Source organism: Hemicordylus capensis, chromosome 2 (genome assembly GCF_027244095.1).
Source record: "Hemicordylus capensis ecotype Gifberg chromosome 2, rHemCap1.1.pri, whole genome shotgun sequence".
Lineage (NCBI taxonomy): Eukaryota > Metazoa > Chordata > Lepidosauria > Squamata > Cordylidae > Hemicordylus > Hemicordylus capensis.
The window spans coordinates 409471000-409493632 of NC_069658.1; the positions used below are offsets into that span (position 1 = coordinate 409471000).

At 43.7% G+C, this 22633-nt stretch overlaps 1 protein-coding gene across 6 annotated transcripts in view; it reads left to right on the forward strand.

Moving 5' to 3' along the window:
* The first annotated feature begins 1052 nt into the window (after positions 1 to 1052).
* The window catches only part of LOC128344558 (cholesterol transporter ABCA5-like), a 121634-nt gene continuing 100053 nt past the window's right edge, over positions 1053 to 22633 (forward strand). Inside the window, exons 1-2 of one of the 6 annotated variants that reach the window (XM_053294906.1) lie at positions 1053 to 1431; positions 16844 to 16962. In XM_053294906.1, the coding sequence (XP_053150881.1) occupies positions 16858 to 16962 (105 nt within the window). In that variant the 5' untranslated portion in view covers positions 1053 to 1431; positions 16844 to 16857. Of the gene's footprint in view, positions 1432 to 1565; positions 2092 to 2255; positions 2779 to 16843; positions 16963 to 22633 lie in introns of those variants that run through there. The other 5 variants (XM_053294907.1, XM_053294910.1, XM_053294905.1 and 2 more) reach the window with 5 other exon arrangements.

Sequence of the window (22633 nt, forward strand, 5' to 3'; positions counted from 1 at the left end):
TAAGCGCCCGCCGCCGCCGCCAAGCCAGGCCACTGACTGGCCGCCAGGCGCCAGCAAAGCAATGGGGGGGGGCGCGGGCAGCGCGGAAGGGACCACTCGTGGGGGAGGGGGCGCCGACGCGCTCCCTTGACTGCTGCAGCGCTGCTGCGCTGAGCAGGAAACATTTGTATTAACAACAACAACAACAAAAATTAAAATATATATATATTTTGTCATGGCGGCGCCCCCCACGTGACCAGAAAAGATGGCGCCCGGGGCACGTGCCCCCCCTGCCCCCCTATAGTTACGCCTCTGCTGCTTAGCAAAGGGGACAATTTGTTGTTTGCTACCACAAGATCAGGTCCAGGGGCATAGCTAGGGCCCTGGGCCCGTGTTCACTGCTCTACCTAATGGTGGTCCTTTAGAATGAGGGAGATAACAGTGAATAGGGAGGGGTGGAGCTGGGGTTCTCTGAACACATCCACCCAATTATAGCTACACCCCCGATCAAGTAACATTCTCTTTTTGTTTGTTGTCTGTCTATCCGTCTACACACATCTATCTGTCTCAAACACACACTTGCTTTAAACACACACACAACTTCTGACCAGGGGTGGTTAGGACAGAGGGGAGCCATCTTTGCCCCTCTCCCCAGCAGGCCCTCACACTAAGGGAGATAATGAAGGAAATAAGGAGGGGTGGACCTGGCGCGGGGGTGGTGGTGGAGCTGGCGGGGGGTGGGTGGTTTCTTTGAACCCATCCACTCAATTATAGCTACACCCCTGCTTTGACACAACATTGTGTTGACGTTTTATTGTGTGTGCTTGTGTGGTCGGTACTATTGTGAAGACTGCCTTGTGCCATAGGGCTGGAACAAAAGGCCTTTCGGGTCTTCTGCTTCTATTATTATTTTGCTAGAATGCACGTTTCCTGTTTAAACCAAAACCACATATTTAGACTGCTGCTTTTTATTTTCCATTTCTTATTAGATTCCCCCGCCCCGAAATTTTTTTTTAAAGGTCCCAAAACAAAACCAAGGATTGCGGCGACGGGGGGAGATAATTCTCGTTGTGTCTGGAATCCTGGAGGGCGGGAAACGTGCTCCTGGCACCGGCTCTGCAGACAGCTCTCTTCGTCCTTAGAGGGCAAAGCCAGAACTGCTAAGAAGCAGCACCATCTCGCCGGCAGAAGCTCGACTCTCTGCAGCGGCCACCTCGGCGGCAGCGACTCTGCTGCTTACACGAAGGCGCTCCGCCCCAAGGGCACGTGGGCGGCTCAAGGGAGCCGCTCAGCCTTCGCTGGGGAACGAGAGAAGGTAAAAAAGTAGCAAAAGGGGGCGGCAAGGATCGTGCGTGCTCTCGGCCTGACGTGAAGTGGCTCGTCTGTTCTGTCGTTGCCTGATCGGAAGCTGGGGACTGCGTCTTGCAGGCAGGGCCCGCCGCCCAGAGGGAGGTACGTACACAGCTCCGTACGTGAGTGGGACTGTGGGGCGCGTTGACAGAACAAGGATGGGCAGGAAAAGCGGCGCGGGGTGGGGGGGGCGGTGTCAAGAAAAGCTCGGTGCAAGGAGGAGGCATTATGTGAGGAGGCAAGGAGAAGGCGCGGGGGCCAGGAAGGGAGAGAGCAGGCAGAATAACGAAGGAGGACACTGAGGAGACGGTGCCGCAAAAGGAAGGCGGGAGAGATGCAGGAGCGGGGGCGGGACCGTGCTGCTTGCGGGGCAGGTGGGCGAGAGGCGTGACCACCGCAGGCACCTCTCTCCACATGCATTGCTGCAAGTGCATGCATGCCGGTCGCCTTGGCTCGGGAGACCGGGTGGAGGTGGGAGGGCCGAGGGGCGCTCCCTCCAGAGACAGCGGCCAAGTCCAGGGCTTCGTCTTGGTGGCGCGGGCGGATGGCGAGGCTTTCACTCTCTTCAGGGCTGCTTGGACGCTCTTCTTTTTCAAGCTCCGCACTGAAGTCTCCCTGAGGAATGACTCCGAGTGTATATTTGGCCGGAGCTGTCAATAATTTAGAAGCCTCCTGGTGTCGCTCTCCTGTGACCGTTGGCACAAAACACAGCATGTCTTGCTGTTACATGGCGGTAAACGGGTGTTTTTAAAGCCGTGCATTGTGAGTTGTCCACAAGGGCCCCTTTTGTTTGTGTGCGGTTATGCATGGGTAATAGGGTGCTCTTCTGTTAGGCTTACACCTTCCAGAACCCCATTGTGTTACATATTAATTAGGCATATCCTTGTGATCATCGCAGTTGTATACAGATCAGATCATGAAATGTGCGCAGAGGGTTGCCTGCAAGGATGGGGATGGAATATCAAGAGCCAAGCCAGGAGGCAGCACCTATTGCTTCAATAACTAGCATCAGTTACTGTGGCATCTCTGATTAAGAGATGGTTGTATGTTTTGCCTTTGGCATGTAGGCAATCACTTAATGCTCTGTTAAAAATGAACTGTAAGAGTGTACTTGAAGAGCCACAGGCATAGTAGCATTCAGCTATAAATGCAGCAGTATTCGGTTATCTCTGATTGCATTCGTGCTGTACTAGTTCAAATAATGGGAAGGAATAGGAGTCCATATCTAGTTGTAGCCAAGGGAAGGCCATCTTGTTTAATCTGAACAGCCAACACTATTTACAGTTTTCTACTATTGTGATGTAGTTAAAATATGGCCTATGTTAGGGGTTTAGATGTCAGAGAGAAGGGGAAAAACCAACACCCTGATACCCCTCTGCTAACTCTAGTATGTGAAGTCCTGAATTGAGGCTGTACCTTCCTGTGATAAGGAAAGTGTCGGGATATAAGGTAAATGTGAACAATGGCTTATTTATTCTGTGCAAGTAAATAAGTTTATGGGAAGTACAGGCCTGACTGTGCTGCTAGTTTAGATGATATTTCATTCAACTCAGAAATGAAAGAAGTGGTTTACTAATTTTAGCAATATACTGGTAGATGAGAGGACTTTCACAAGATCATGGCTTCCCCTTTTGCAGAAATAGTCAATCTTGTGGTTAACACCTGAGATTTCATGAAACATCTGATCAGTGTTCTCTCTAATTTTTTTCATCTGTGTGCAGAATTAGATTTGTTCTGGGCGGCAGTATCAAGGCAGTGTGCATGGACATGCATTCAGGTTGGGGCCTTCCCGATCCATCCTGAAAGGGATCTAAAATTAACTGAGCAGAAATCAAAAATGGTGTGAGCGTGTGCGCATGCATCTAATATGACCCCTGATATTCTCTGATATTTCAGTTCTCATTCAAGAAGGTCACTCAGACAAGCAGTTATTTTCAAGTATGAAGCAGCTGAAATATTAGGCCTTGTCAAATGCAACACAGAGCCAAATTTTATTTTAACCAGACTTCTAAAAACAAGCAGAGATTCGCTCCACAGACAATGAGGAGCAGTGTGGTTTGTTTTGGCTGCTGGGGTGGCCCCTTGCTTTCCCCAGCCCTCTCAAACACAGTCCTAGAGTTCCAAGTCTGCCCAACTCCTGGCAATGTTTTGCCGTGTCACTTCCTCTTTGACCATTGGTTACCAGCTTGGCGTGGGCCTGGAAAAGATGCATGAGCCGCTTTGGCTATTTTCACCCATCCTTGGCTGCTCTTAGAAGTTAGGTTAGGATAGGAGTGTTGATGCTTGCACATCTCAGATTTTTGCTTTGCAGCAGGTTAGAAGGAACGAGGTTGCTGCCCACTGCACTCCAACACAGAAAGCCACTAGGTTTGCTTTCGGCTCCTGTAATCACCCTGTTCTTCCCCCTCACCCCCTGAAACTCCTGGTCAATGCCTGCACCCAGCATGCAATAGTATAGGAGAATGCTATTGCAAACTACTGATGGTAGCAGTGACACCAGTAGTTGCTAGGCAGCTTTTGCCTGAGAACATCTGGAGGAAAAACCATGGACAGATATTACTTGATTGCTTCTCAGCAGCTCTGCGCTGGTCTCTCTGTGAGCAAAGGTGCAGCTCTTGCAACAAGCCAAGAATAAACCATCAGGGTTGGTTTGGACGCAATGTGATGGCGAACTGAAGTAAAGTTAAAACAAGCCCACTACGAACTTTGGTTACAAAGGTCGGTTTGTTGGGCCAAACTGAACCTCGGTTGAATTTCAGAGGTGTGTTCAGATGAAAAATGAACCAGGAATGATGAAATGCATTCGAGCTTCCATGTTGCACCCACTGTCTGAACTGATATTTACAACCCAATCCTGTACATGTTTGGTAAGAAGTGACCATTGATTCAGTGAGGCTTACTTCCAAGTAAGCATGTACCATGGAGGCAATAGTGAACTTATTAAAAGATGAATCTTCGGGTAGAAAATAAGAGGAGTCAAGCAACTTTAAACCATTGTTCTGTTGTATGCCTGTAAGCTCAAACCACTAGCTTCTTAATTAAAAAACCATCTTTTTATGATGTCTGAACCCATTCTTAGTTGATTAATCAGAATAAAATATTTGATCAGTTAAAAAGGAGCCACCAAGTAATCAGGAATAGATCTTTTAAAAGTTCATGTTTAGTACAAGTTCTTACAAAAATGGGTGGCGATTGCCATTTTAGGATAAGCATTTCTTTTTGCATATAAAAGAAGGAATGGCTCTTGTAAGATGTTACCTACTTTGATGCATGACACTTAAAAACTAAGAGATTTCCCCCCCTGTCAGAGGTACTTTATTTACCTGAATTCAAGACTAAATCCCCCCCTTTTAAATAATAGAAATTGTAAGGTCATCTTAAATTCAAAGTCCTGTTCTTTTTGAGTAATACATATAACCTGTATTTAACCTCTACTTCTTAAGGGGGTCATCTTACATTCAGAGTCTTCTTCGATTTGCATAAATACGGTATTTTTTTATTAAGGGCATATTATGCAGATTTTATCAACTAGTTGATGATTAAAACGTATGTGATTGACTGTGATTTCTTTAATTGTCTGGCAGCCTTATTTGCTACCAATATTCAATGGTTATTCATTGGGCTGGCTCATTCTTAAATGATTATATATAGGAAACTGCCTTATACTGACTCAGATCATTGGTTCATCTAGCTCAGTAGTGTTTACACCAACTGGCAATGGCACTCCAGGATTTCAGGCAGGAGTCATTTGCAGCCCTAGCTGGACATGCTAGGGATTGAACCTGGGACCTTCTGCATGCAAAACAGATGCTCTTCTACTGAGCTACAGCCGTCCCCTTGTTAATTTGCAAACTGAGCCCAAGATTGCAGCCTTAAGCCAGTAGGATCAAACTACAAGTGACATTAAGCCCATTATTAGGACTGCCTGTTTTTAATTCAGTAAATAGCAGCTGAACTGGAACTGAATTGAAACTCTTTGTGGATTGGGTCTATGGCAGGGAATAGTGGGTGTGCTTTAACCCTACTGCCAGTCATAGTCTAGGTTGGTGCTCCTCATGGTTGCTATTTATTAAGGGGGGAAACTTCCATTGGTGCCAGTTTATTGCTAATTAGTGCATGCACAGAAGCCCTTGATCCAGATTGGGGTCACGGCAGGGGTGTGGGGTTAAGTCTCTCCTATATGTCCACCATAGTCCCTTTCTGTGGGGGTTCCTAATCTGGTTGCTCAACTCAAAGCAAGTCTGTCAGCTCTAATAAGTGGCTTAATGTCACATGTAGTTTTGCTCTAAGGAGTTAGGAGTGGGCTGTAGGTCACTTGTCTGGAATCGGATTGAGGTACAGAAAGAGTACATAGATGACGTGGTTGGACTGCACCAGATTCAGCTGATGCAGTCCTGTAAAATAGTGATTCTACTTTTAGAGTAGTACACAGCTCTTCATAAACTTTTACATGTTGACATTATTTCTGAACAGGTTTGAGTGAATTTGCTAAAAAGTAGTTCATTCCCAGAAAAGACTGGATGCTTGCAGCTTGATCTTTGTGTAGATATTGCATTAAGGATGAGATAATGACAAAAACAGTATTACCATATGGAGATCCTTAGTTTGCAACATTTATAGTTTATTAGAATATATATGCAAAATGCAGTTAAACCACCCAGGCTTATCTCAGTTAATTTGTATTTCTGATTAATTTTGAAATGTTTTAGTTAAATCTGTCATAAACACATACTTTTGTCTAGTATTGTACTGTCTGTATAGCTCTTGGAATTCTGCTTCTCTGGAGGCAGAATTCCTTTGTTGAAAACGATTCATCCACAACCTGCAGTAGAGAACTGCTCTTATTAATTTGTATTCATATCAGAAATCTTGTATTCCTTTGCATTACCCCAGGATTTTTGTGTGCACATTTACAGGAGATATTTTTGGGAGGTTAGGGTATTCATTTCTCTTCCATTTTCTCTGACTCACAGCCCTTCTGCATTGCAGATGGGGTGATTGCAAGGCAAGTGGGGGCATGGAACTCTGCATGACCTGATGTGTAATAGGCCCAACCGTGTGCACGGACCGTTGGGGGCGGTTCAGTCCAAATTCGGACCGAACCACGGGAATGCTCACCAGTTCTGTTGAACCGATCGACTGGGCCAGTTGATTTGAGGAACCAGCTCAAACTGGTTTGAAGCGGCTCACACTAGAACTGCTCGAACCAACCTGGTTTGTGGCAATCCGGTTCTGCACATCCCTAATGTGTAATCTCAGTTTAGAGTTATTTCATTCCACAAGTCCTGCTTTCTTTAGATACACTTCTGGTGCTCCTAGTTTCCACATTATATTGATAACACCAAGTAGAGGCTTGGGACACTGCTTTGCAGATGTGTCTGTAGCTCTCTGAGTCAGCTATGCAATTTTCCAGGGTTTTTCATAAAATATGCATCTGATAACATAATTTAATTTAGTAGTGGTTTCAGTGAAACATGGCAGTCATTAATAACTAAACACAATACCTCTGGTCAAGAATCAGATTTCTTGAACTAAAATGTCTCTGTTAGGTCTTCTAGCTGTGCCTGAGTAAGACTGCAGACAGTAATGTTTCATACTGAGTGCTTTTATTTCTGTGCACCAAGATTTTAAAAAGCAGCAATAGTGCTGCATCCCTAGGGGGAGATTCCAAAAGCCTGTTGTATGCTTTATCTGTATCTTCAGCTCTTTCTGTGAGAGGAGCTTCACACAGCCACTTCAGTTTTGACAGGAAAGCCCTTTGACTTCCCTGTAGTGAGTTTGTGACAGGCCAGAATCTTACAGAGAGAAAATGCCTATTGGATGACAAAAGTGTGTTTGGAATGTAGATATCCTTTCGAAGGATAATATGAATGTTTTGGAAAAAACATCTTGGCTGATATCCTGATGAAGTACTAGTGCAGTGTGCAAAGTTGCAATAGCTCAAGAAAACTGCATGGTTGCACTAAAACTGGGGATATTTATTATTTATTTATTTACTCATCAAACTTATATACTGCCCAAACGTTCGTCTCTGGTTAAAGTTAAATTATAAAACATACAGTCCAATATTCTCAACCCTGTAAAAATTAACATTAATTAAATTTTATACTTAGCTTCCAGTTCCTCCATGCTGCCTAGATCTTGATGTCAAGATGGGATGGGATGGGACCAAGAGGAAGCAGATTCCAAGCAGCCCAATTTAAATGTTAAGGTTTCTCCTGAGGCTTTACTACCTACAACGAGCCTCTTGCAACATCTGCCCCCTTTGACTTTCTTTTAACTCTCTCCACACAAGCAGGCAGGGCAATAGGTGACTTGTTTCCCTGTAGGTGGCTGAAAGAGTGGGTAGCTTCATGTGTCAGCTGGCAAGTCTGTAAGTGGGGGAAATGTCAGCGATATGTTGGGAACCAAGAGCTCATGCTCCTGGTGGGTATGATTTCTGAACCTGCCCAAGTCTGGTTCCTGAGATTCTCCACCCAACATTTCCCCAACTTTGGTAACCAAGATTTGAATTCAGGCAGAGAATATTAAGTTAGGAGGATGTCAAACACTATGTCTCATTATATGCAATAGCAAGTACTTTTGAATAATCTATTCTATTTTAGTTTGGCGCATGTAGCTCACGCAAAGACAGAGTTTGATAGTCCTGTTTATCTTCTCCAGAAATCAGAGTAACACCCTTGCATTTAATACCCTGACACCATTATTAGAATTTTGTTCCAAGAACAACTTTGGGGAAACAAAACAATCACATTCTAAGAATAATACCTTGTTTTAGGGTGCTTCTTGGGTATCAGCTGCATTAAGTGCACCCAATATTCACACACAACATGGGGGGCTACATCTGGCTTCCTGCTTCTTCAAATGGTAGACTGAATGAGATGGTAAAGGTAAAGTGTGCCGTCAAGTCAATTTCAACTCCTGGCGCCCACAGAGTCCTTTGGTTGTCTTTGGTAGAATACAGGAGGGGTTTACCATTGCCTCCTCCCAGACAGTATGAGATTATGCCTTTCAGCATCTTCCTATATTGCTGCTGCCTGATATAGGTGTTTCCTGTAGTCTGGGAAACATACCAGTGGGGATTCGAACCAGCAACCTTCTGCTTGTTAGTCGGACATTTCCCTGCTGTGCCACTTGTGGTGGATGAGATGGCAAGATTAGCAAAATGACAAACTCCAGACAAGACTGTAGAAGGAATGCTGTGCACATTCAACCCAACCATACCGATTTTTGTGTGTGGACAGCGCTTTCTACAGATCTAATTTAAACTCTGAAGTGTTCAACCAATAGTTTGGAAAGCTGCCATCTCTTGCCCCTGCCCCTTTGCCCTGGCAAGGCTATTCCCTCGGCCATTTCCCATTTTTTTCATTATTTTCAGTGAAGTCCTAAGAAAGAAGTACTGGGTGGTAAGAGAGACAGAAATAAGGTAATATAGACCTACTAGCTGGCCCAGGCACAGAGCATCTTTTGTTCTTCCTTGTTCTCCGCCCCTCGCTCTCAGCCCCCCCCTTCCCCCCTCCAATGTATTTTTCTCTCTGACCGGCCACTTGGCTAGCCGCTTTTTCTGGCCGCCCTGACACACACCTGTTAAAGCGTCCCACCCGTTTCCCTGCCGGTCTGCAAAAGTAAAAGTACTTTTGCAAAAAGTACTTTTACTTTTGCAAAAGTAAAATTACTTTGGCAGACCGGCAGGGAAACGGGCGGCGGGGAGATGTCCTCCCGCTCCCTTCCCTGCCGGGCTCAGGCTGCAAAAGTCTTTAGGAAGGCTTCTGCGCGTGCGCGCGCAGAAGCCTTCCTAAAGTCTTTTGCAGCCTGAGCCCGGCAGGGAAGGGGGCGGGAGGACATCTCCCCGCCGCCCGCTTCTGAAGAGTCATCTCGGGGCCCGGGCGAGATTTAAGGAGGCGGGAGGGGGCTTCAAGAGGGTAGCAGCAGCAGGGGGCCGGGGCTTCAAGGGGGCAGCCATTTTTTTTTAACGGAGCAGCCATCGGAGGAGGAGCCATCGGAGGAGCAATTTTTACAGTAAATACGGTGGCAGAGTGTGGAAAGCGCGGGAGGGGTAAGTAAAGCCCCCCCCGCCCTTAATGGAACCCCTCAAACTACCCTTCCGAACCAAAACCACCCCGTGACCGGACCGGTCTGAAGGCCTTTAGAATGGCCTCCGAACCGGTCTGTGCACATTCCTATTCCTTGCTACTCAGGGGGTTGGCCTCTCCCTAATGTATGCTTGTGTGTGAGTATGAAATTAAGGGATATGTATTTATTATATTGGTACACTGCCTCAAATGTATGTATCTGGGCAGTTTACAACAACATTAAAACAAATTAAAATACTAAAACAATTTAAAACCACAATTCTAGTTAAAGTTTGGGTGAATAAATGCATCTTTAGAGAATTCTTTAAAGCTGTCAGAGATCGGGAGGCTCTTATTTCAGCAGGGAGCACATTCCAAAGTCTCGAGGCGGCAACAGAGAAGGCCTGTCCCTGAATAGCCACTGATGGTAACTGCAAATGGATCTCTTCGGATGATCTCAATGGGTGATGGGGATCATAGTGAAGAAAATATAGTTCCCTTAAATAACATTGCCTTGCTCTTCTACTGACAATAAATGAGTTGTAATATATGTTTGTCTTGAGAATCATTCTTCTGGGTTCCTTTCATAACTCCTCACATAGCATTGTTCCCTATTAACCTACTGGGGTAAATAGGGGGAATAATTTACAACACACGCAGCTCTCAGGGTCCTCTTTTTGGGTGACGCAGAATACTTTTGGGGAAGGGGAAGTCACTCAAATTCTGCCCCCTCCTCCCCTGAGTGCTGGTGTTAAGAACCCATCAGCAGCACTGGTGCCTCTCAGGTAGCACCAGTGCTTCATTAGTCAAGATATCGGCCCCTGAGCATAAATACTGTATCAATATTCATTTACCTAGGTAAGAACCCCAATGTCTTGTAAAAAAAATATTGTCTCTTTCTGTGGTCCCGTCTGTTTTAATGCAGTGACCGCCATTAAGTTTAATTGAAATAAGCATTTACATTCTACATATGAAAATAATCCAAGAAAAACAGTAATTTTCTTGACAATGCTGTGATTGAAACATCCACAGTTACTTGTACTGAAAGCTATTTCTCTCATCAAGGCTATCAATGTAGGAAATTGGCTATGGGTTTTTGTTGGAAGTGAAGGACTTTTAGCTGTCTCTTGTCTCAGTGACATAGGCGGACAGCCTAGAGAGTCAGAGGGCTAGAGGGTCAAGACACTGGTCATCCCTTCTCTACTGCTCTGACACTATTCCTTTGGAATGTAGATTGCTACTCTCAGGGACACTTCCTTCCTGCTGTGCACTTCCTCTTCCCCCCTCTTCCTGTTCCTTCTACCTTGCGACATGCCAGCTCCTCTCCCCTGCACCATGTGTGCAGAGATGCAGAATCCATCTGCATCCAGCTAGCTAGCTAGATTAGAGATCCTAACTCCTCACTTTCCTATACAGAATGGAGTTCTCTAATAAATACCACATATATTGATTTGAAACTATTATGAACTGGCTCCAAGTTACTTTACTCAGCATACACGCATGCCTAACCAAATTCCGCTGTGTTGTGCCTCTGTGCACTCTGCTATAATGAAAAAGGGTTTCTTTGACAGAGAGTATTCCCAGCAGTTTTAAGGACACTTGTAATCTGGCAGTTCTGTTGTTCCTGTTATAGATTTATGTGTTCTTACAGGCCTGGCAATCCTGGTTAAAGAGTTAGGCCCTGTGGAGCTGGTTGTAAGAATGCAGATTTGTCGGACAGTTGTGGTCACTATCAGATGATCCTGGTTAAATGTTGTTTAACCACAGTGATTTGACCAAGATTGCCCATGAAATCTGCATTCTCACAACCCATTTTGTAGGGGGCAGCCACCATGGTTAACTATTTAACCAAGATGTCTGTGATGGTTAGAACATGGTGTGCACACACACACACACCCCACACTGATTGACATCCTGACTACCAAAGTGCATGTGTAAAGAGTCCTTGTGTCTAGCCCCGCTGTTTAACCTGGCATTTAGCTGAGGTTAAGTGAACCTATGGTTCACTTAACCTCAGCAGGCGATTGTCTGGGTGATCGCTGCTGGATTAAGAGGCTTCCCCTGGGCCCGCCGCCATTTCTAGCAGCGAGCTGGGGGGAGGAGCAGCTGCACTGAGTGGGATGGGCGCTCTAAGGAGAGCAGCCTCTGTGCTTGTAGCGTGGGGCACCCTTGGGTGCTGGGGGGGGAGAAAGGTGGGAGTCCTCAGATCCTGCCATCGCCATGCCACAGCCCGTGTGGATGCATGGCACAGCAGAGTGGAGGGCAGCCACTGCTTGTCTGCCAGGGACGGCAGACGAACTGCTGCCTTCCCCACAGCACACTCAGCAGCAGCCATGAGGTCGTGTGAAAGACCTCCTTGTGTCTGATTGCTAGAAGCAGAAAGTTTTTCCTTTCTTACAGGGTATATTTATAATCACATAGCTATGGAGACAGTAAAGGTTTTATTTAGGACTGCAATCTTTAGGAGGTTCAATTGGGAGATTGATCACATAAAGATTTTGTTGCTTAATGAGTGAGGGTCAGTCTTAATCAGTGGAACAGAGAGCTAAGGGAACACTTGTTTTGGGCATTGTGTTTATTTTGGTATATTATACCAAAAAGAAAATATTAAAGGATGCATGAGTTTTCTTTCCCTGAACTGGGTGTTAGGTTTTTAAAAAACATGATTGCCTCCAGATGACCAGGCTGGCAAACCTTTAAAAATAAAAATAAAATGAAAAGGCATAATTCTTTTCTTCAAACTGCCAGTATGTCTAAAACTATTAATACAGGTGTGTGTTTGCAGGTAAGCTAGGGATAATGTTTGTAGGTGAGGAACTCTGCTTCTAAGGGTGCATTGAAATTAAACATATCACAATTCAAATAACATGCACTGAAGAACATGGTTGCAATGTAACTCTCCATGCCAATCCTTGTGTTTTTTAATGAAAATATTGAACTTAAAGTTAATAGTCTGAGTAAGTTCGACTGTTGATTCATGGAACCTGAAGTAATTGAACTAAAACATTTTGGAAAAACCATGCATCAAAAAGGTATTGAAACTACAGTCAGAATAGCTTGTATACTTGGTTATTGTGGGGGAAGTGTTTCTTTTTATCAATATAGCTGTCATGGTCTCTCCCTGATGCCCCTCTCAACTCCAGGGAGGTGATTTGTTTTTATATTGATCTATGACAATTTAGACTTCTGGGAATTTTTCAGTTATTTTTTACTTTCCCTCGCTGTCACCATATAAATTCCTGTTATCCTGTTTTCAGTACTCAACACCTTTGGTTACATAGCCTCGCGAGCTCAGGATAGGCGTATGTTCAGGATATAAATGAAACAAAACTTGAGGTATAAAATGAAAACAAGAAACTATCTATATATTTAATTCTCTTAGCCGGCATGTGTGTCCTGGATTTGGCGGCAAAACTCTTGCGACACATTGTGAGAGTTCCGGCCTTGGGGGCAGGAGTTGTGGGCAAGAGAAAATGGCGGCGGCTGCAGGCCGCCACCCGGCCTGAGGAGGTGGCAGGGGGACAGCCTGGCCTAGTCAGGCCGTCCTGGCTTGGGTGAGGAGGAGGAGGCGGCCTCAGCTGGCCGCTGGGAGGTGAAGGTAGCAGTGTGACGGCCTGGCCAGGCCGTCCCGGATAAGGTGGAGGCAGTGGCCTCGGCTGGCCGCTGGGAGGTGGCAGCGGGTGAGGAGGAGGCGGCGGCCTTGGCTAGCCGCTGGGGAGAGGCGTTGGCAGCCTCTGCTGGCCGCTGGGAAGCGGCTGAGAGTGTTCCCAGCTGACGAGAGTGGCTGTTGCCTCCGGGCCAAGGAGAGAAGGAAAGTGGCCAAGGGGAAAGCTGTAGCGGGCCTGGCCTGGCCCAGCCCATGAAAAAGCGGCTGTTGCCAGGCCGAGGAGAGAGGTAAAGCAGCAGCTGAGGAGAAGCTTGGGACGAGTGGTTGGTTAGGAGTTGGTGGCGGTAGAGGAGGAGGTGGTGGCGGCAAGCCTAGCTGCTGAATGGAGGCGGCAGGCCCTGCATGTCCACTGGGGTCAGGTCAGGAGGCGGCGGTTCTTGACGTTAGGCAGGCAGTGAGGAGGCAGCGGTGACGAGGTGGGGGAGAAGCAGGCCGGCTGGGAGGGAGGGAATGGGCCGGGTGGACATCAGAGACGCCCAGTGGGAGAATCAGGGTGAAGGGGGGGAAGTCAGGGAGAACTAGGGGCGGATGGTGGGCGAAGCCAGCGTAGGGGTGGGCACAGCTGGCCCCAACTAGCACACAGATGCTCTGTGTGGGATCAGCTAGTAAGATTATTATTTATTGATTAGAATAAAAATCTCCGCAAAGCAGGGCACACAAGCTTCTCTACCAAGTTACTACACACATCTGCTGTAACTCTACCAAGTTACTAGGTACATCTGAGTGTTATTTTTCATCTGGATAAAATGTAACATATAGGGTGAGATAACTGGGCCAGAGGTAATAAAAATAGGTTTATAAATTTAGTGAATTCCTCCGGACCTTCTTGTCTGTTACTAGGAGCTGCCCAGAACACTGCTGGTTCTTCAGCCTCCACACATTCACCTTTCAAGTTCCACATAACCCGCCCCCTCCCCGAACAATCTTTCCTATTCAGAACACACCAACCAATCTCTCAACCCTCAGCCCCAAACACCTCCTACGCCAACTCTCTCTCCTCTCTGTTTCAGCTGCCTTTATTTTAAATCCCTCCCCCTCTGAACCTTTTGTGCCTGGTTACTAGGGCAACCCCCCCCACACACACACTCAGTCAACAGCTCCTGTATACCTGTATACGTCTCATCACAGTAGCAATAAAAGGAAAAAATAGAGCAACAACTGGAATATGTTAACATTTTGTTCAACATTTCAGGGACCAAAATTCTTCAGAAGCAGTTTTCTTTCCTTGAACACTAGAGTTCAGCTCCCTGGGGGACACAGTTCCCATAACTCGGTTACATGGAAGCTTCGTCATGGGAGCAGCCTGCTTGTATTGTTTGTTTTGTTTTAAACCTAAAATACTCTCTATGGTAGCTGAGCTCCAAATACTTTATATTTCACAATGGTCTCTGGTGCCCATGGCAGTTTTACTGCAGCTGCTTTACTAAGTGCATCTCTACCCTATGAAAAGACTTGAAGCAGTGGTGGCCAGTGAGAGTGGTGGCTTAAAAGTCTTTACCGGTGATACTGCTGGCACCTGGAAGCCACAAGGAGCAGCAGCGCCCTACCTGGCATCCTACGTGGCAGCTGCCCTACCCACAACACTCACCTGGCTGCAGTGCCTGTGCGATGGCCATTTGGGTGGTCAGCATGTGCAATGTTCAATGAAATATTTTTAATTATTTTTCTCATTGTGGAGCACCTAGGGGCACAAAGGTGGGGTCGGTGGTAGGCAGCCAGGGGTGCCTACCACCCACAAAACCCCAAGGCAATCGGACACTCCTCTGCTTATTGGTGAATTTTTAAAGTATTTTTGAATTCCTCATAGGGAATAATGAGGATTGCAGCAAATGTATATTTTTGAATTCCTCATAGGGAATAATGAGGATTGCAGCAAATGTATAGCTTCACGTCGGGGGGAAAGGGATGTCCTAGAGTGAAGTGTGGTGGGTGTTAGTGCCCAAGAGGGTCAAGGATGCTATTAGAATTAGTTGAAAGGAATTGGGCCAGGGCTGATTTCACCCCCCAAGTGCATTTATGGGGCTGCTGAAATCTCCATTCTTCCCTATGGAGAATTATTTCAAATATTCATAAAAAAATTGTAGGGATGTCCGATTGCTTTGGGGTTTGGGTGGTTGTTGGCATCCATGGGTGCTCCACAATAGGGAATAATGGGCTGGTTCGAGTCCCATTATACTCTACGAGAAAAAATAAAAATAAATTTCAAAAATTCATTAAAAGTTGTACGAGTGTCTGATTGCTTTGGGGTTTGGGTGGTAGGTACCCATGGGTGCCAGCTACAACCCCACCCACTTTTGGAGGTTCGAACCGGTTCGAATTCAAACCGAACCGGGGGGGTTCGAGCAAAACCAAAACCGAACCACCCCCTCCTGGTTCAAACCCGGTTCAAATTCAAACTGAACCGGGCAAACCAGTTTTGTGCACATCCCTATTGCCAGTAAGACTTTTAAAGGTACCTCTCGCCATCCCCCACTGCACCGCCCTCACCGGCCGCCACTGACCTAAACATAAGCTGCCCAGGCTGTTGGAGAAAATCTTAAGCCACCTGCCTAAAAGGGCTGAAGTTATGTTACCTTGTAAATTCATCATGAATGTATTATAATATTTACAGCCTCTTGAAAAAGGATACCTAAGCAATAACTGACCATTTAATTTTATAGTATTGTTTAATTACAGTACATTGCTAGTACCTGCCTTAAAATTGCAGAAGAGAATTTTCAAACTATCTGCAGCTATTCAGAAATTCTGTTTAGAGAGAGAACTCTATTAGTGATAGGTGGAGTGTGTAAAGATCCCCAAGTGAGATGATGCTCACAATAGACTTAGACACTATTAAACTGCTATTGGGGTCTTGGCCCCCTTTAAAAGGGAATCTTCAACCTTATTAAATAATTACGGTTAGCTTTCAAAGTTAATACATTACTATGAATAGTGTTAGTTCTGTTTCACACTGTCCATGGCTTCAGTAGATATCTTCACGTCCATTTCTTCTCGGTTTATGTTTTAGTGTTTTCTTCCCAATTAGAATGTCTGAAGTTCTATGTCAGACTCCCCCGTCCCACCCACCTACTATGTGCTTAATTCATGCCAGGTTTTCTGTGTAGTTTCTGGAAACCATTCGTGTTGGGTATCAGAACTTTAATCTTATTTTATGCATATGCTGGGATGAGTTCTCTCTGAGCTTGCAGACTGGTTGGAGAAAATATTTTTTTCGATCATGAGTTGATTTAAAATTTCGTGAAAAACTGTTGAGGAACACAGGTATAATATGGAGAGCTGCTTGCCCCTCACAAAATGTTAAAGTTCTAGTATGTTAGTATGTCTAGTATGTTTTTCCATCCTCTTGTAAATCTACAACCTAATGAACTATAAATGCAGTATGCTATTTAGTCTTCCTAAAGCTTGTCTGAAGAATTATAGCTATCATTCTGTATCACATTTGTAGAAGTAAAAAGCAATATGTGCAACATAGGCTTATCTCCCTTAAGGTTTTCCAGAGGTTTGTCAAATGTTTGCTGCATTTCTTTGCACACATACCTAGGAGTAAGCCCATTGAACATATTAGGACTTATTTCCAAGTAAATATGCATGGGACTACATTGTTAACCTGCTGTTGAATAGTGAATGAATTCATTTTATTCATGAAACTAATTAAAGTTTCTGCAAGACTGGGCTGGTCGTTGTTATACAATTACAACAATATACATATTTGGCATTTTAAAAGGTAAGTACGGAGCTTGTTCATCACATCACATGTATTTTGCTTGTTAAACAGGCTACACATTAAAAATGTCCACAGATGCTCCAAGACAAGTAGGAGTGTGGCGGCAAACCAGAGCTCTTTTATACAAGAACTGCCTTGTTAAATGGAGGACTAAAAAAAGTAGTGTCCAGGTGAGTTGTTCAGTAGTATTATTCTGTTTCTGTGTTTTCTAACTTTAGAACAAGCCACATTAAGAGAAAAAGTTTTGAGAAAATGTTGCTAGTGCTTTGGTTTATTGTCCTGACGCTACTTTTAAAATAGAGCTTTCAGAACTTTACTTTTGTTTTCAAAAAATGAATTACATAAATTAAATGAATTATAGTAGGGGTGGACATTAGATAGCTTGGAAGCTACTGGTAGGGCCCAAGCTTATCTGAAGTAGTTCTTCAGGCTTTTGGGCCTGCTTCTCCCATCCTTTCAAGCCAGTACTGCAGATCTGATTTGCTGACTGAGTGGAAGCATGGCCACTCCATTCCCCCAACCCCATTTTTAAAATTAAGACAAAATATTCATTGAAATACATCTTAAAATTCATAACACTGCAGTACCATATTGACCTATGACTTGCTGACTCTGTTTATCAGATCTCTATTTGGCTTGGAGATCGAGACAGTTGTAGCTTCCAGCCAATTTTAAATCACTAATACTTTCTTAAAATAGTTTCCCTAAAATAGTTGATATGTAAATATGTTATCAAATCTAGCTGTAAACTAATCTGGTCCAGCTGACCTTTTTGTTTCAACTTTTCAATGGCTTTTATAATTTCTTCCTTATTTTATTTTATTTTATTTTATTTTATTTTATTTTATTTTTATTTATTTATTTGTTTGTTTGTTTGTTTGTTTGTTTATCTATCTATCAAATTTGTACATTGCCCCAAATATTCATCTCTGGACAGTTAATAATAGCATAAAACAAGTTAAAAACATATCCAAAATCTTTAAAAAAATAACAATTTAAAAATAATCCAGAGATTAAAACCTAAAAATTTTAAAAAGCTGATAAAGCTTGGGTGAAGAGGTGGGTTTTCAAGTGCTTTTTTAAAATTGTCAGAGATGGAGGATCGTATCTCAGTAGGGAGCGCATTCGACAGTCTTGGGGCCAGTCTCAGGGCCTGCATTCCACAGTCTCGGGATCTTAGTAATTGGTAGGTTAAGACATTGTCTGTGTTCTGTTGTAATCAAAGGTATTTGATATCTCTGTTAAAAATTTGCATCTTTTCTTCTGATAGGAATATAATTTTTGGTAATATATTTGAAAGTCTTGTACTTCAACTTTGACCAGTTTCCTACCATCTTTAGCATTGACTGTTGGGGATGGACTTTTGATCTTTGCTTTCTGCCAAGACTCTAGCTAGCATTTTGCTGGACATATCCCATATTGAAGGGGGAAAGTGTTTGGGAAAGGCTATATTTTTTGCCACTGACTTAACGTCTATCAGTTTAAGCTGTATCTGATTTGTTATTAATATTATTGTTTCCCCCCTAGTATTTCAATTTCTTTTAACAGTTTTGTAAGTTCTTGAGTTCTTTGCTTATAGTAGTAAGAACTTAAAGATATTATCTGATCTCTCATATAAGTGTTAAATGTTTCCCATACTTTGATAAAGTCTGAGGTTAAGAAAATTATAGCAAAATATAGATCTGTTTCCTCTTTAATTTTTCTTTAGTTCGTTGGGAATCCAGAAGAGTATTATTCAAATGCCAATTTTTAAACATTGGCATTTCCTTCCTCTCCCAGATTATTTTTACAGGACCATGATCTGCCTAGATTTTAGGAGCTATGTTAACTGTCTTTAGCTTGCTACTCTACTTTCAGATAGTAAATTCTGATGTATATATTGTGTCTTCCTGAATGAAAAGTGTAGTCTTTGATCTCTATTCTTTTCCTTCCAGGCATCTTTCAATCCTCTATCCTGTAACCATTTACACAATTTTTGGTAGGCCACCAGCCCCAGTCGTGCTGACTGATTTATCCGGATTAACATCCATAACTCCATTAATATCTCCCATAAGCATTATTTCTCTGTTTGAATACTTATTCAATATCTGTAATTACTACATCATAAAATTGACCTTGTGCTGTATTTGGTGCATAAATTTCTGCTATGGTTATTTCCTGATCCTTCCGTCAGCCTTGTAATAAATACCAACCAGCTGTACTTTTTTGAACTTTATAGGTTGTTAATGGGAGATGTTTGGTTATTCCTAGCATAATCACTTTTGTCTTCGTTTTTGCTGGTGCAATATATTGGGCTTCCAAATATTCAAGTATTTCTCCTTTGTATTTTGTTAATGAATTTCTTGCATGCATATTATTTCTAATTTCTTTGATCTCAACAACCTGGCCACAAATTTCTCTTAAGTTCAAGCCTGCCACCTTAAGTGTCATAATTTTTATAGTAGTTGCCATTCTCTCACTTAAACTAGAAAAAAGAATACAAGAAAGCATCTTAAATATCTTATTGTTAAAATTTGGGTAATCCATCAATTTACCCAGTTGGTCTAACTCTTCCTATAAACTATATCTTTCTGTTTTCTTTTTTTCAGTTTATTTAGACCAATATATTTCTGAGGTCTTTATTCTATTTCATCTTTCCTTTCTGTTTTTTTCCTACCCCTGTATTTTCTCTCTCTTCTTCAGGACTGTCCAGCATTTGCATAAATTGATTTCCCTCTGCTAAAGATTTTACTGTGACCAACTCACCTTAATAATTATTAACCTGAATGGAAATCCCCATGCATATGTAGTGTTTTCCTTATACAATCTGTTGGTTAATTTTTTAAAAAAGATCTTATGTTTTCTCGAGGTGTTTGGTGAAATATCTGAATACGCTGATACTTCAGATTTTATTTATCTATTTAAAATATTTATACCCCACTCCAGTATACTTTTGCTCTGTGCAGCTCACAACATTAATAAAACAGATACAATGTAAAACAAGAGACTAATAAAATTAAAGCCCAAACTAAAACCACAATTAAAATTACATTTTAAAAAGTTTCAAATTAAAAGTTATTTTAAAAGCTAAAAACTGAGAACTATAAAAACTACAGATTCATCTACTGTTGTTCTTGGTTGTTTCCAAAAAGCCTGAGTAGTCATTCATTGAAAAGACTATTTGCAAGTTTCACTAATATGTCTCTAGGCTTGCTTCTTCTGTTCCATCCTTTGGCATTTATTCTAAAAGCAGTATCAATCCTTATTTTTAACCCATCTTCTCCAAGTATTTTAAAAAAAAAATCTTCTGAGTCGGATATTAGATTATTATGTTCTGTTCCTTCCTTGAGGCCTTTTAATAATCTTAAATTGTTCTTCCTACTCCTGTTGACAGCTTCTTCTAATGAAAAACTTGAGCAGATTCCTGATGTGCAGGACGTTTTTCCAGTAGCTCATAGGCTTTTTCTAACTGGTCAGTTCTATTATGAACATTGACAACTTAGTTGTATCTTATTTGTTTTATTTTCTAACACCTGAATAGCTTCCTCTGCTTGACTCAAGATCCCTTCTAATTCAGATAACTTTTCAAATTTTTTCTCTGTTTCCTCAATTTATTTCACAATCTCATCTTTAAATATTTTCAAATTACTATTTAATTGACTGAATTGAGCATCCATCAATACTTTAACAGCTTCTAAAGTAGGTACTGTCCCTTTGTTTTAATTTTTTAAAGTCACTTACCCCCTTCCTGGGAGTTTGTTGAGGCGGTGGGGGGGTCCACGGAGATTCCCCCTTCTACCACTGGCTTCCGTTATCACCCCCTCTGGGTGAAGCAGCCGATTCTTTGGCCTGTTCAGGTCTCTGTAGTTTGGCACAGCGGCCATTTTTGGATGCGGCCGCGTATGTGCCGATGGCCTCTGTGAGGCCTGGCATAACCCAGGGCCTCGCAGAGGCCATCTGCGCATGCGCGGTGGTTTGAGAAGGTGCCCTTTCAGAGGCCTGTAGTTCGGCATCGTGACCATTTTGGACACTGCCATGCATGCGCAAATGGGCTCTGTGAGGCCCTGAGTCATGCCAGGCCTCACAGAGGCCCTTTGCGCATTCGCAGCAGCGTCCAAAATGGCCTCCGCACCAAACTACAGAGGCCCGAACAGGCCAAAGAAACGGCCAGTTCAGCCGGAGGGGGTGATGACAGAGGCCGGCAGGGGAAGGGGGAACCTCCTCTGACACACACACATGCTGCCGCCTCAACAAACTCCCAGGAAGGGGCTAAGTGATTTAATTTAAAAAAATAAAATAAATGCGTGAACCTCTGAACAATCCGGGGGTGTTCGGTCTGGGGTCGGACTAAATGGGGTAGTTCGGTTCGACCTCAAACCGAGGTGGCTTGGTGTCGAACTGGCTTGATTGAGCCAGTTTGCACACCCCTACCCAAAAGAGTTAGTCAAATCACTAGTTTGTGGTTTGACAAACCACATTTTCTGTGCTTGTTAAATCCACCACCAGCCACAGAGAAATAAGTTATTATTATGAAAGTTTTCAGCCTGATCCTGTGAGTTGTTTCACTCAGACTGTCCCTTTAATAGCAGCACAGTCCCTTAGGGATCTTGGGTGCTGTTCTATCAGTGTTGCTTTTTGTTGTTTCATTTATTTCTCTCACAGCATCAGTGTATATGGACTTCTGTGCAGTAACATAAGCAACAAGATGGTACGCTTGGAGAGATGTGGAAGCTCTCTTGTCCTTTTATTGCATGGGTTATTATTTTTGGTATACTCCCACTGTTACTTAGTCAGCTGTTATTTTAGGGTTTTCATAACATATTGTGGCATATATTCATGGCTGAGCACTGAAACTTCTCCGCAGAAGCACAAACATTGCTGTTGCAATATAAGTATATATCACTAGCATATATTGGATAGTGTTGGTGACTGACATTTATAACTCTCTCTCTCTCTGTGTGCACAGAAACATACTACAGGACAGAGACCCTGATTTTCCACAGTTTCTCACCTATAAGCAGCCCCCCTGCCTGCATGCCAATTCTGTTAATGCAGGGATAGTTCTGTTTAATTGTGGTTTTCTACCCTCGCAATAACTGAATTTCCATCCACTCATGCTGCCTCTTTAAGCCTCCCAACATGCCAGCTAAAAATCAGGGGGAGTGGCCATCAAATGGCCATTCTCCCCGCCTAGCATGCAAGAAGGCTTAAAGAGCACTCTGAGTGGCCGGGTGCCTTCCTCACTGCCTCTCTAAGCCTTTAGAGAGGCAGTGAGGAAGGCTCTTGGCCACCCACACTGCCTCTTTAAGCCTCACTGTGCACCTGCCTTTTACGTGTATGTCAGGGTGCAAACCCATAATACCCCAGTGGGCTGGAACCATCCATGACTTGGTCTGTGGGGGCCAAGATTAATGCTCAGTTTTACTGTTACTGAGCATGTCGTTTAAAAATATTAATGGAAGTGAGGGGGAAGAGGGTTGGAATTGGGGGAAAGGTGAGGAAAATAAGGAATGGTGTCAGCAGGTTCCAGCCCAGGGCTGAGGGACATCTGGTCTCAACTGGCCAGCTGCACAGAGCTGCTGCTGCTCATCAGCCGGACAGGCCAAGAGCTCTTCATGTCTCCTGCTGTTTCTGTAGAATATTCCTATCTGCGGGCCAGCAAAAAAGTTCTCACAGGCAGGATCTGGCCCCCGGGCCTTATGTTGTGAAGGCCTGGTGTCTGTGAGTTTTGTGTGTACCACAACATGTGCAAGCAAGCTCCAGATGAAGAGGTTTAACTGTAACAATCTGTTTTGATCAAACACAAACTGATATTTAACAGAGAAAATGTGAGGAATAACAGGACACTGAAAGGGAGGGTGT